Source organism: Heptranchias perlo, chromosome 4 (assembly GCF_035084215.1).
Source record: "Heptranchias perlo isolate sHepPer1 chromosome 4, sHepPer1.hap1, whole genome shotgun sequence".
Classification (NCBI taxonomy): domain Eukaryota; kingdom Metazoa; phylum Chordata; class Chondrichthyes; order Hexanchiformes; family Hexanchidae; genus Heptranchias; species Heptranchias perlo.
In genome coordinates, this window is record NC_090328.1 from 42,276,481 (window position 1) to 42,290,673 (window position 14,193).

A 14,193-nucleotide genomic window follows, 5' to 3' on the forward strand; every position below is an offset into this window, starting at 1 on the left:
GGATGGATGGCACAGGATATTAGTGTTCCAACACTGAAATGTGAAGTTGGTAGGAGCAGTGGTTATGTCTGTGACCTCCCACACTGCATTTCTGATTTCAGCTAGCATAAGCACTGGTTTGAGGAAGCCAAGTAGCAATTGCTGTCCTATTGGTGATTTTGAGGTTGCTGTGAATCCCTAATCTGATACTGACATTAAGTTCCAGACCTGTCACTAATGATTACCTTGGGCTTGTTGCTGGCAATTGAGCACATCTTGCATTTGGATTCATAGTCTGCGCAGCAGTATACATGAAGTGGAATTTCAATAGGAAGTTGTTGTTGTTTGACTTTTTATTTCCTTTGTGACTGTGTTTGTAGCCACTTAGAGGCAATGCTGTAAGGCACATAGACTGGCCTTGTAGCATCTTTAATTGCCTATACTGTTCTGAACTGGCTGGCAGGTCTTGAAGGTGAGGAAGAGTCAGGAATTGGGGTGAGCTGGTTTCTGTGCACAAATGTCATTAAATTACTGCAGTCTGAGATCTTCAGGTTTAACCTAGTGCAAAATGTGATTGAATTTCTTCCCTGCCTAATGGCAATAAAATGTTAATGTGCAGCAAAATAAGAGGTAATAAACTTAATAACTGCATGTTGCAAAGTATGGGATTTGGACATTATTGAGGAAAGCTCCATGAGAAAACCATTAAGGGGAGAATTAATATTTTAAATCTGTAATTGGGAAGGAAACAACATTCACTTGTTATCTCAGGCTTGTCATTGATGGGGGAAACTTTGACTGTGTACCCAACAATTACTAATATTGCATCTGACAGCTCCTCCTCAGTATTGCAGGCAAATTAGCACCATTGTTAGCCAAGGGAATTGGGAAAAATGTCAATTGGGCATGGAATATTTCCCTGCAGGAAAAATTGGGGTTTCAAGTGCACTGTAGCTACCAGTTACAGAATGGCATCAGTCGATACATGGAAACAAGTAATCTGCTTGTAGCCTTTCGGAAGGTAAGCTAAGAATACAGTAATAAAGATAATGGGGGGAAAGGAAGTAAATAGTAATCAGAATATAATTTGATTGGTTCATTATGATAATCATCATCAAATGGGAATTTTTGATGGATTTGTTACTTCAAGAATCTAAACCTTGTGGTGGACAAAGAAAAATTGTCAGCTTCTGTTTGATATATTGTCAACGAGTGATTTACAAAGGCATTTGAAAACCATGAGACACTGAAAATATCCAGTTTGTATCAGAATTTGAGTTAACACCTACATTTGAAACACAAATTGAACCCTGCTTTACATGTAATCTTAAATCAAAATCCAAATTCTGGATGCTTCCAGTTGGCTCTTGCATTAAAAAAAAGTTCAATTTGGATTAGCATAATTTCCCTCTATAACCAAGAGCATTTTTAAATGTTCTGACAATGAGCAGTATGGTACAATAAAAGAAATGATCATAGGGTAGTTTTGCAAGATTGCTACAGGCATAGAGCTTTGATAGCAATGAGCACAGGTCAGAAAGAGGGCTGTAACACTAAAGCCCCAATTTTTCGACATGCAGTATAGCCTTGATTTACTGATCTGCGTCACCGTTAGTGAGCTCCTCTCCAGTGGTAGAGCGTCGCCAAATTATCCCTAGACTTAAGTGGTAGCTGATAGCTCTTTTACCACTTTAGGAGTACTGTACTGAAAACTACAGCAGAAATAAAATGAATACTTTCCATTTTGATGGAATCAGTGGACTATTGCTCTTGGGTTTATTGAGTAGAAGTGGTATTTATTGTTTTTTGTCATATGGCAAATATGAACAAAAAGGAATATTGCATTTAATCTACCAGCAATCATGAACTGTGACCTGGTATAATACAAGGCAATTATCTGTATCCACAGAAATACTTTCCTCCATACAGCACTTAAAAGCATCCTTTGATAATCATTTCCATTGCAAGGTTTTAAAGGATGTAAATGAGAACATTGCAGATGCCCTAACTATAAATTTCCAAAGTTCTCTCAATTCAGGAACCATTCCTTTAGATTGGAAAATTGCATATGTCACTCTGCTATTTAAGAAAAGGGTGAGAGGGAAACCAAGGAATTATAGACCAGTTAGCCTAACAACTGTTGTCTGGAAATTACGAGCCTATAATTAAAGATAGAGTGGCTGAACACCTTGAAAATTTTCAGCTGATCAGAGACAGCCATCATTGATTTATAAAGGGTTGGTCATTCCTGATGAACCTGATTGAATTTTTTGAAGAGGTGACTAAAGTAGTGGATAGGGGAATGTCTATGGATGTTGTTTATATGGATTTCCGGAAGGCATTCGATAAAGTCCCTCATAAGGGACTGTTTAGCTAAAGTTGAAGCTCATGGAATTGAGGAGAAATTATTGACCTGGTTAGGAAATTGGCTGAGTGGCAGGAGACAGAGAGTAGGGATAACGGGCAGGTACTCAAGTTGGCAGAATGTGACTAGTGGTGTCCCACAGGGATCTGTGTTGGGGTCTTAACTATTCGCTGTATTTATTAACGACTTAGATGACGGGATAGAGAGCCACATATCCAAGCTTGCCGATGACACAAGGGTACACAGCAGTGTAGATGGAAGCGTAAAATTACAGAGAGATATTAATAGATTAAGTGACTGGGCAAAACTGTGGCAAATGGATTTCATTGTAGGCAAGTGTGAGGCCATCCACTTTGGATCTAAAAAGGATAGATCAGAGTACTTTCTAAATGAAAAGCTCGAAACGGTGGAGGCCCAAAGAGACACAGGGGTCCATGTACATCGATCATTAAAATGTCATGGATAGGTACAGAAAATAATCAAAAAGGCTAATGGAATGCTGGCCTTTATAGTTAGAGGACTAGAATACAAAGGGATAGACGTTATGCCACAGCTATACAAAGCCCTGGTTAGACCACACCTGGAGTACTGTGTTCCGTTTTGGGCACCGCACTTTAGGAAGGATATATTGGCCTTGGAGGGAGTGCAGCGTAGATTTACTAGAATGATACCTGGACTCCAAGGACTAAATTAAGTGGCGAGATTACGTTAACTAGGGTTGTGTTCCCTGGAATTTAGAAGATTAAGGGGTGATTTGATTGAAGTTTTCAAGCTGTTAAGGGGAACTGAAAGGTAGATAGAGAGAAACTATTTCCGATGTTTTGGGGCGTCTAGGACTAGGGGACATAGCCTAAAAATTAGAGCCAGGACTTTCAGGAGTGAAGTTAGGAAACACTTCTACACGCAAAGGGTGGTGGAAGTTTGGAACACTCTTCCGCAAACGGCAGTTGATGCTAGCTCAATTGTTAATTTTAAATCTGAGATTGATAGATTTTTGTTAACCAAAGGTATTAAGGGATATGGGGCTAAGGTGGCAATATGGAATTAGATCACAGATCAGCCATAATCTCATTGAATGGTGGAACAGGCTCGAGGGGCTAAATGGTCTACTCCTGTTCATGTGTTCCTATTTATGAGCACAAAATTCCCAAAGGTATATTTCTAAGATGGGCTAGTTGAAGTGTGTTTAATGTCTTACCAGATATTTTATGTTGGTGAAACTGACCCTTTTTCTGATTTGCTTAATTTTAGAGCCAATTGTCGTTAGTGTCCAAGAAGGAAGTGTTGCCAATTTCACAGTTGCTAGAAATGGATCGGCTGACTTTGTAGCTGCTGTTGTTTACAATGTTGAGAGTGGAGGAGCCTCAAACAGCAAAGGCGACTTCCTTCCTCTGAGCGATAACAATACTCTGGTATTTGAAGTTGGAGAAAGGGCTAAGACTGTTTCTGTTATTATTAATGAAGATGATATTCCTGAAACAGATGAAACATTCTACATTGTGTTGCTTCATTCTACAGGTACCATTATTTGCCTGTTTTTCTGCAGCAGAAATTGATTGTTGTTGCAGGCACTGTCTTCAGAACTCGTGTTTTCCTTTTTCTAAATATGAAGAAAAGAGCAAGATTGTAAATGATACAAATGGGTTTTAGTTACTTCGAGTGGTTTAGAGTTAATATGGTTAAATTATGATTCACATTTTGTCTTTATTGGTAGCAAAAAAAACCTTTAAATATTAAGTAGTATTTTGCTAAAAATATTTTATTTAAAGAATACCCTATGGTTTAACTGTTCTGGCTAAAAGAAATGGATCATTAAGCCAATTTAGAATCTCATTTCTGAAACCTCGTAACATCTTGAATAAACTATCCATTAATTAATAAATATATATTACGGTGTTCATAATTGCTTCATGTAAATAGAACTTGCTAGCGCTTTTTTTTGTAGATCTAGTTAATAAAGTCATAATATATAGGTTGAGCAGTGGCAACAAGCATCTCTTATTGAATGTGTAAACAATTTTACAACACCAAGTTATAGTCCAGCAATTTGTTGTAAAATTGTTTACAATTGTCAACCCCAGTCCATCACCGGCATCTCCACATTATTGAATGTGCAGAGACCTGGGGCTCGATTTTAAAAGTGAAAAATGGTTTGGTTGGGGATGGGGGGGCATTGAAAATTGCAACCATTTCAGACCCCAACCCGCCTCCAACCCGCCCATTTCCGGTTTTCACGGGGGCAGGACGAGGGTGGACAGCCAACCCGCTCTCAGGAGGCGGGTCAGGCCTTAAACCTTTCAAGGAGGCTTCAGGCCTCCATTTTTCAGTGATTCCCAATTTCAACCTTGGGGGGCCGGGATTCCCGGGCCTTCTGTTTTAGGTCTCGTGAAAGGAGGCGAGAAGGCCCGAGACTAACAAGTAAATGCCTAGAAAGGCACAGCTTGTGGGCTTAGAGGAGCAGGAGTGCTTCCCCCAATCCCAACAAGCCTACTTGCACCGATTTCCCCATCCCCCCCCCCCCGATCGCGGAACTCCCATCTCCCCCCACCCCCCGATCGCAGACCCCCGACACCAGATTGCGGACCCCAGCTCCGACCCCGATCCCAATCCTCCAACCTTGACCCCGATCCTCCTCCCCCTCAATGATCGCGGACCCCCACGATGACCCCCAATCCCATCCCCCCATGACTGACTCCGATCCCATCCCCCATAACTCACGACACCCCCTCGAGCCCACCCATGCACCCTGTGCCCACCCGTGTCCCCCCATCCATACAAACAAAGACTTACCTGCAGACTTACCTGAAGACGTCCTCTCTCTGGCTGGTCTCCTGTCCGACTGAGACCAGCCTGAAAATTAGCTGGTCAGTCGGATGGGAAACGGACAAAAAAAAATAAAAGATGTCCTTACATCAAAATCGTAAGGACATCCGGGAAACCGGTACTAATGGGTTTCCCGACCTCAAATTGACCGCCGCCCCCCCTTCCCGGCTCTGTTTTAAAATTGTGCCCCTGGACACTGGATTCATTTCAGAAACAGTAAAATGGGGATATGGTAGGATTGACTTTTTGGCAGGATTAAATCTGAAGGACCCTCTTCATTGGAACCAGTCTTATGATCTTAGGGGAAAATTTCTGCAGTTTGCTATTCATAGTGAAATTGTAAATGTGTTCTTTAGAAATGCATTTACAATGTTTAATTTAATTTTATAGTGAAATCATAAACACATTTCTAAAGAAAATGTTCATGATTTCACTACAGTTCGTGAACAGGGTAAGCTTCTCCCCTGGTGATATACTTATTTCTGTTTTATATCCTCATAGTATTTATGTGGTTAACCAAAACCCCAAATAAGATGGAGAAAAATAATAATCTTATCAACTGATCCCTTCTGTTGTTCTAAAGCACATTGAATACTGAGTTTCAGTTATTTTCATAGGAGATACAGTTGTTTATGGGGCCTCAAGGGCTACAGTTATTATTGAAGCAAATGATGATCCTAATGGAATCTTTTCACTGGAACCTTTTGAAAAGTCTGTATTTGAAGGAATGACCAATGATTTTATGTAAGTAAAACTTGCTGTTTATAAAAAAAAAATCAGTGTGAAATTTGAAAGTAGAATGAAAGCCAAATCATATTCCAACCTGAAGGGACTTGAATTAGCTTATATGTACACTGTCCCATCAATGTAAAAAAATATATATTTACTTCAGAACACATGTTAGCCTTCTCTCATTAGAAAAATGACTATATGATAGTTAAACATTTTGAACTCCATCTTTTTATTATGTCTTTGAACAACATACATTCTGGGACTGAAATTCCGACTGCGCCATTGCAACACCTTGCATATGCTGGGCTTGGTGGGGAGGGAGCACAAAAACAGTACAGGGATAAGACATAGACTCCAAATGGGCCATGAATCAATACAAGAGGATGGCCCTGTAAAATATCTTGGGGCAGTGGGTGAATGGGGGCAAGTGAGCGGGTCAGAAGGGTGGGGAGGGAACAGTGAGGAAAGGGGGTGTAGGAGGGTAAGATTTGGGGGAGAGAGAGTAGGGGGGCTGGGGCTGGGGCTGGGGCTGGAGAGGCAGAGACCTGATGCAAAAGCAGGATGTAAAATGTGCTGCAGAATAGCTGAAATGTGCTGTTGGGGCAATGGCAGCACTGGGGGAAGGCAGACAACCTGGGCAGCAAGGATGGCACCCCGATCAAAGAAATGAATGACTTCCATGGGCCCGGACCTGCATGTTCACCTAATGGCGAAATGGAGCAGGAGAGTTGGTTTGATTGGGGTCGGGAGTTGGAGACCCTCCAAGAGTGTGGAGGGGGATGGCTGTAGCAGTGAGTGCCAGGATTGAACCCCAGGATTACTTTGCGGTGCAGGAAGAAGTTTAACAACCTCATCAGAGCAGCCAAGATACACTACCTATTCATGCTGACCCTTCCTTGTAGTATCTTTTATATGATTTGTAACCTTCATGGTGCCAGAGTACTCAGAAGTGAAAGTGGGATGTGACATTGTGGAGCAGAGGCTCTGCAGAAGTCCGCCCCTGGCTATTGAGACTGTGGAATCAGATCTTTGGGATCCTGCTAAAAACAGAAGAATGCTGGATTAGCATCACACATGCATGGAGGCACTGAGGACCACCTTGGAGGACCGGAGACAGATAACAGGAGCCGCAGTGAAGTCCAGTGCCATCCTCAATGCCAAAATCCAAGAATTTGACACAGTGCAGCATTACCTGGAGCAGGTGGTGGCACCATAAGCGTTCGAATCCAACTTCCCCGACAGGGCGCACCCAGATTATTCAGTGGATGCCCACTTTTGACTATTGTCTTCTGGCCTTAGCGGACTGTTTAGAGAGAACAATGGAAAGGAGCTTCCGAGAGCTTTAGGATGACATTTTTCAGGGCTTGGAGGATCTAAGTGATAGCAACAGGTCTTTTGCTCCTCTGATTAGTGGGTACTCAGATCCAAGACCTGGCACAGATGGCATGGTTTGGAGCCTGCCTTCCTAAGCAGTCCTCTCTCCTGGTGACAACTTGTGATCTTTCTAGCTAGATGTTTTCTCATGCAGATGTCAGGATATGGGATTAGGTTGCCCATGCACCTGAGTGCCGATGCAGGATACTGACGAGTCCTCCTGGGACTTAGAAGCCCTGAGGCGAGAGCCACATCTGTCCCAAGAGGCGTATGCTATCATAACACAGCCCAGCATTACTGACATCACTGGCCCTGAAATATAGGTTTAAGAACAGCAGAGAGAGACACCAGGGATGGTAATAAATCCTTGCTGTATGTGCACATTGTGATATGAAGTTAGAACATAAGAAATAGGAGCAGGAGTAGGCCATACGGCCCCTTGAGCCTGCTGCGCCAATCAGTAAGATCATGGCTGATCTTCGTTAGTTTGTTATTTATTTTTTGTTTTTTGAGAGGATGTTTGGAAATCAGTTTTCAACTGATCAGTTCTCGCGAGGTATATGTGCACAAATCGTTAATGTTGGCAGGGCAGGTTGAGAAAGTGGTTAAGAAAGCATACACGATCCTGGGTTTTATAAATAGAGGCATAGAGTACAAACGCAAGGAACCATAGAACCAAAGAACCATAGAAAAGATACAGCACAGAAGGGGGCCATTCGGCCCATCGTGTCCGCTCCAGCTCGAAGAACAGCCAGGTGCCCATTCTAATCCCACCTTCCGGCACCCGGTCCGTAGCTCTGCAGCTTACAGCACTTTAGGTGCAGGTCCAGGTACTTTTTAAAAGAGTTGAGGGTCCCTGCCTCTACCACCAATTTGGGCAGCGAATTCCATACACCCACCATCCTCTGGGTAAAAAAGTTTTTCCTCATGTCCCCTCTAATCCTTCCGCCAATCAGCTTAAATCTATGTCCTCTAGTTCTTGAACTCTCCGCTAGGGGAAACAGGTACCTCCTGTCTACTCTATCTGGGCCCCTCATAATTTTGAACACGAAGGAGGTTATGAAGAAACTTCATAAAACACTGGTTCGGCCACAACTGGAGTATTGTGTCCAGTTTGGGGCACCGCACTTTAGGAAGGATGTGAAGGCCTTAGAGAGGATGCAGAAGAGATTTACTAGAATGATTCCAGAGATGAGGGACTTCAGTTTCGCGGATAGACTGGAGAAGCCGGAGTTGTTTTCCTTAGAGCAGAGAAGGATGAGAGGAGATTTGATAGAGGTATTGAAAATCATGAAGAGTCTAGATAGAGGAAACTGTTGCTGTTGGCGCAAGGGTCAAGAACCAGACATAGATATTAGGTGATTGGCAAAAGAACCAGAGGCGACATGAGGAAAAACCTTTTTACACAGCGAGTGGTTATGATCTGGAATGCACTGCCTGAGGGGGTGGTGGAGGCAGATTCAATCATGGCCTTCAAAAGGGAACTGGATAAGTACTTGAAGGGAAGAAATTTGCAGGGCTACTGGGATGGGACGGGGGAGTGGGACTAGCTGGATTACTCTTAGAGAGCCAGCATGGACTCGATGGGCGGAATGACCTCTTTATCTGCTGTAACCATTCTATGATTCTAGGAGGCAGTTTATTTTATGCCTCCTTACTCAACCATTGCCTCCTTAAGCAGAATCCTTCTGAAATAGGAAGGTGGAAGCATAAGATTTTCCTGCCTGATGCTGCTGATAGGCAACTTGCAGAATCCTGCCTTAGTTGCATAGCTGGGAAAAAAAAATTCTGATTGCTTCAGTCAAAACTGATGTTTCAGACTAAGTTTGTGGACATTAAAAACCTGTGACCTACAGCAGAACTACATCAGTTTTGAAACAAAAAACCCAGAATTTCAGGCCCCTCTTTTTATTGTTTATTTTATTCAACAAATTTGTTGTCAATGAAGTAACTTATACCTACCCTAAATATTAAACAGTGAAATATTTTGGAGTAAAATGTTTTCCTTTTTTATTATTTGTTTGCTTACAAACAGGATTGTGAGACATAGAGGAAAATTTGGCAATGTCTCTGTTTCATGGCAGCTGTTTATCAATGATTCATTCTTGGAACCTGTGCAAGAGTTTTCAGAAACGTTTGGTATTGCCCTGTTCACGACTGGAGAACAAGCCCGTCCTATAACACTCTATGCACTTGCTGATGGAATTCCAGAGTTCAATGAAGTTTATGTTTTGAGGCTGCTAAGTGCTTCAGGTATGTGCTTGAGGCAAGGGCTGTTGAAATAGTATTCTATTTTGTTATAATGCAAAGATATTGCATTGCAGCAACTCGCCAAGGCTTCTTTGACAGCACCTCCCACGACCTCTACCACCTAGAAGGACAAGGGCAGCAGGCACATGGGAACAACACCACCTGCACGTTCCCCTCCAGGTCACACATCCCGACTTGGGAATATATCGCCGTTCCTTCATTGTCGCTGGGTCAAAATCCTGGAACTCCCTTCCTAACGGCACTGTGGGAGAGCCTTCACCACGGACTGCAGCGGTTCAAGAAGGTGGCTCACCATCACCTTCTCAAGGGCAATAAGGGATGGGCAATAAATGCTGGCCTCGCCAGTGACGCCCACATCCCATGAACAAATAAAAAAAAAAGGAAAAGCAGAAGCTGTTTTTAGAAACTATATCCTAGAAATGACTGATGCAATATTATTCTACAAATGTTGAACACGTTCATATCAAATTGCTCTGTTTGCTATTTTAATAGAGACCCTTTAAAATAAGGAATTAATAACTCCATGAAAATAGTAGACACAGGAATTTGATACAAATGCACTAAGTGCTTGCACACAGTAATTTCTAGGCTTAGAATATATGAAGCTCAAGTTCTCATGATGACTATAAATGGACCTTGCTGAACAAGCTTCAGATTCATATTTGAAACAGTTACTTACTTAGGTATATTTTTTATATTTTAGTTTCTTTGCTAGAGTTACATTTATAGTTATTTTACAAAGAAAAGTCAACATAATTTCTCAACAAAGGATTTGCCTCAGTTTTTTATTTAAAGCCATAACCATAACAGAGAAGTCAGAATCTTTTACAAAAATTGGTATTTGTCCAGTAGAAACATTCTGGAAAACTAATCAACTTTTCTTTTAACTTCATAGGAGGTTCTCCTGGTCCTGGTGGTCAGTTGGCAAATACCAGTTTAAGTGTGAATGTTGTGATTCCATTTAATGATGACCCTTTTGGCGTTTTTGTTCTGGACACAGAAAGCCAAGACAGGGAAGTTGCAGAAGATGTGCTTTCAGTTGATGATATGTCCTATATTACAAACTTCACCATTCTGCGACAAAAAGGCACATTTGGGGATGTTCGAATTGGTTGGGAGATACTGTCCAATGCATTCAGATATGGACTGCCCGAAATGACAGACTTTATACTGGTTGGAACATTTCCCAATTCTGTTGAATTAAGGCCACACACAAGGCGACATCACACGGGTACAGATGCTCTGTACTTTAGTGGGGCAGAAGGTGTTTATGGGACCATTAGCCCAGAATATCATCTAAGGATGAATAATACACTTACAAATTTTACTTTATCTGCATGGGTGATACCTAATCCCAACACTGATGGGTTTATTATCTCAAAAACAAACATGAATGGCATCATTTATTATGCTATGAAAGTGATGACAAACGAATCCTCTGTGTCAGTAATGCTCCACTATACTCCATTAGGGTCAAATGTCACCCTTGTTGCCATGATAACAGCATTGAAAAATGTCGAAGAAAAGACTTGGATACATATTATAATCGTGGTGGATGATGGGATAATTGAATTTTATTTGGACGGGACTCTAGTTCCTGGTGGCATTAAGAGCCTCAATGGTGAAACAATTTCAGATGGTAAGTGCTAAAGACTGACTATCGTATACAGTTTAATGGTGCATTTACATCACCAATATGTGCCGATAACACCTTTGTTATCAATAGCAAACTACCAATGTAAAGGAGGCAGTGCTGTTGTTGCCAGGAGTACTGTTCATTTTTGAAACAGGTGATTTTGGATGCAGCCTTCAGTGATAATGGTACCTCTGGTGACAATTTGAAGATGGCTATGTTGTTTGTTCCTTGGTGACTGAGTGGCTAAAGTGATCACACACATTCTATGCCGACTGGCCAGCTGTTTGCAGAATTTCTGACCTATTTCCTGTATATGGACCTTCCTCGGTCTTTGGGAAAGGTGCTGTCACCAACTTAAGACAACTGCATTTAGAGCGGCCGAGGAATTTAGAGCAATCCTAATCCAGCCATAACATGTCTAAACGAGGATAGACAAAATTAAATCAACAATCTGATTTGTAACATACATTTTTAATATATGAATAATAAGTTCTTTAAAAAACAATTAAACATTGTCAAATAAAATGCTATCTTAAATGCAACCAATATGTTCATTAAAATAATTTTCATGCCATTATTATACAAAATACATTATTTGTGTTTTCCAATTTTCTCCCTTTCTCCCCTTACCTTCTTTCCTGCTATGGAGGGTATTGGTTCCACAGGTGCTAGTCTTTCTCTAGTACCTTGACCAAGTGGTTATTTTTCACGTGTGACCTTTGACAATGATTGTCAGGCTATCTGGCTGTGGAGGATTACACTGCTCAGTTCAATGCTGTTTAATCTGATGTCCAGACTCACATAGTTCCAGCTGTGGTCACTGGAAATCGATTAGAAGCAGGAACCCTGCCTGAGTTTCTATTTCTCAACCGGGGGCAGCAACCGACTGTATTGTCCTGGCTGAGATCAGCTAATTTGGACTCCAAGGGAAACAAGGGATATGGGGATCGGGTGGGAAACTGAAGTTGAGGTCGAGGATCAGCCATGATCTTATTGAATGGAGGAGCAGGCTTGAGGGGCCATATGACCTACTCCTGCTTCTATTTCTTTTGTTCTTATGTTCAAGTCATCGTAGACTGGAGACTGACCCTGGGACCTTCCTAGTCTGTATGGCTTAGAGACAACGTGGCTGATTTTTGTCTTCAGTTCTAAGTCAATTTTAAATGGTTTAGAACTAGTGAGAACCCTCCCAAAAGATCAAGTACAAATAGCATTCAATTTTCTGATCTATGCTCATTTGCATAATTATTCACCGTGAGCTGCTCTGTAAAAGCATCTAAGGTTTGGGAGGCCCAGTCCTCCCTTGACCTTGGGTAATTGTGGGCATCCTCGGCATTTATCTGTCAAGATCATGGAACTGTTGGACACCAATAGGTAGTACCTGGAACAGGTAGAAGACCTAGGGCAGCATGTTCATCTTTATTGTACTCACCTGCTTTAGGAGTGATACTGATAGCATGCTTCATCTATCCAAGCTGGCATATATACTTTCTATGAGTGGAGTGTAATTCTTGGTGTACAGAATCAAAATTTTATGTGTTACTGCTGTGCTCAGGTATCTGAACCCTGTATCTTACCATGAAAAGTCGTAGATTCCTGTATTTGCGTGAGAATGCCTTGTGTGAAGAACACGTCCTCTGTTTGGCATAATTAATTTTGTATCTTAAAAGTCGGCGTTAATCCTTGATGATTTGGAAGGTGATGGGCTGGTCGCATATAATAGTATGTTGTCAATATGCAGTGTTTTATGAGTGATCCCACCAACCTGAACTCCATGTAATCTCAATTTTTCCTCATGAGGTAAAAAAAAGAGAAGATTATGCATCCCTCTGGTCCCTCATTGGAGAGGAAATGCAGGGAGGTGTCTCTCGTAGTAAATACTGTGGAAGCGAGGTGAATAGAGGTTTCTAATTCAATTTCAGAATCCCTCACCAAATGCCATTCTCTCCATGGGAAGAAGCAAGTCTGAGTCCAACTGGTCAAATGCCCTCTCCACGTCTAGGGAAAAGACCAGGGCAGGGGTTCCACTAATTCCTAACCCCTAAGATACCCATAAACATACCTCTGCCCTGTAACTTGTGCTCATCACATTGACAGAACACACAGAACGTCTAAAGAGAGCTTGGGAGCAAGATTAAAACAAAAGATTAAAACAAAATATGGGAACAGATTTTCACAATCAATAGTTGCAGTGAGATATGTGACAGCCAACTCAAACTCTTACATTGAACATACTTTCCTAAACTTCTTGGATTCTACCTCTCCCTGTTAGATGAATTCTGGTAAGAATGTGGCCAGACATACCATCTGCCCCTGACCCAAAGATGATCTTTTTGCAAAGTGCTATAGGTGCTACAGTGGCCATGACCAGCACCGAGAGACCTTCAGATCTACTTCCTGCCTGTTAGGCATGCTCCCAGGGATATTTTAGAAGTCCTACCACAACTCTCAGCTTTAGCATCCCCTCACTATGGCACAACCATATTCTTCCCACCACAAACATGTTAAGCATCTGTGGGATATGTGCCAGTAAGATTGTGTAATAACAGCCTCCATTTAGAACTGGAAAAGTATCAGGCAATCTGGACCACCTGCATGGAAACCTATGCAACAGGTCTTCTCTCAATCTCCATTGTACAGCCCTGCAGGGAGAGATGGGTTGATATCAATGAGAGCACACCACAAATCATAGAAATTTGCAGCACTGAAGGAGGCCATTCAGCCCATCTTGTCTGTGCTGGCCGAAAAAGAGCTATCCAGCCTAATCCCACTTTGCAGCTCGTGGTCCTAGCCTTGTAGGTTACGGCACTTCAAATGCATATCCAGGTACTTTTTAAATGCGATGAGGGTTTCTGCCTCTACCACCCTTTCAGGCAGTGAGTTCCAGACCCCTACCACCCTCTGGGTGAAAAAAATTCTCCTCCGCTCCCCTCTAATCCTTCTACCAATTACTTTAAATCTATGCCTTTTGGTTATTGACCTCTCTGCTAAGGGAAATAGGTCCTTCCTCTCC

The 14,193-nt window shown here is 42.0% G+C and overlaps 1 protein-coding gene across 1 annotated transcript in view; it reads left to right on the top strand.

Annotated features, from left to right (window-relative positions):
* Positions 1-14,193, top strand: part of adgrv1 (adhesion G protein-coupled receptor V1) — a 507,287-nt gene that overhangs the window by 97,749 nt on the left and 395,345 nt on the right. Inside the window, exons 16-19 of the mRNA XM_067982173.1 lie at positions 3,596-3,862; positions 5,785-5,911; positions 9,309-9,526; positions 10,440-11,183. Coding sequence (XP_067838274.1) covers positions 3,596-3,862; positions 5,785-5,911; positions 9,309-9,526; positions 10,440-11,183 — 1,356 coding nt within the window. The remainder of the gene's footprint in view (positions 1-3,595; positions 3,863-5,784; positions 5,912-9,308; positions 9,527-10,439; positions 11,184-14,193) is intronic.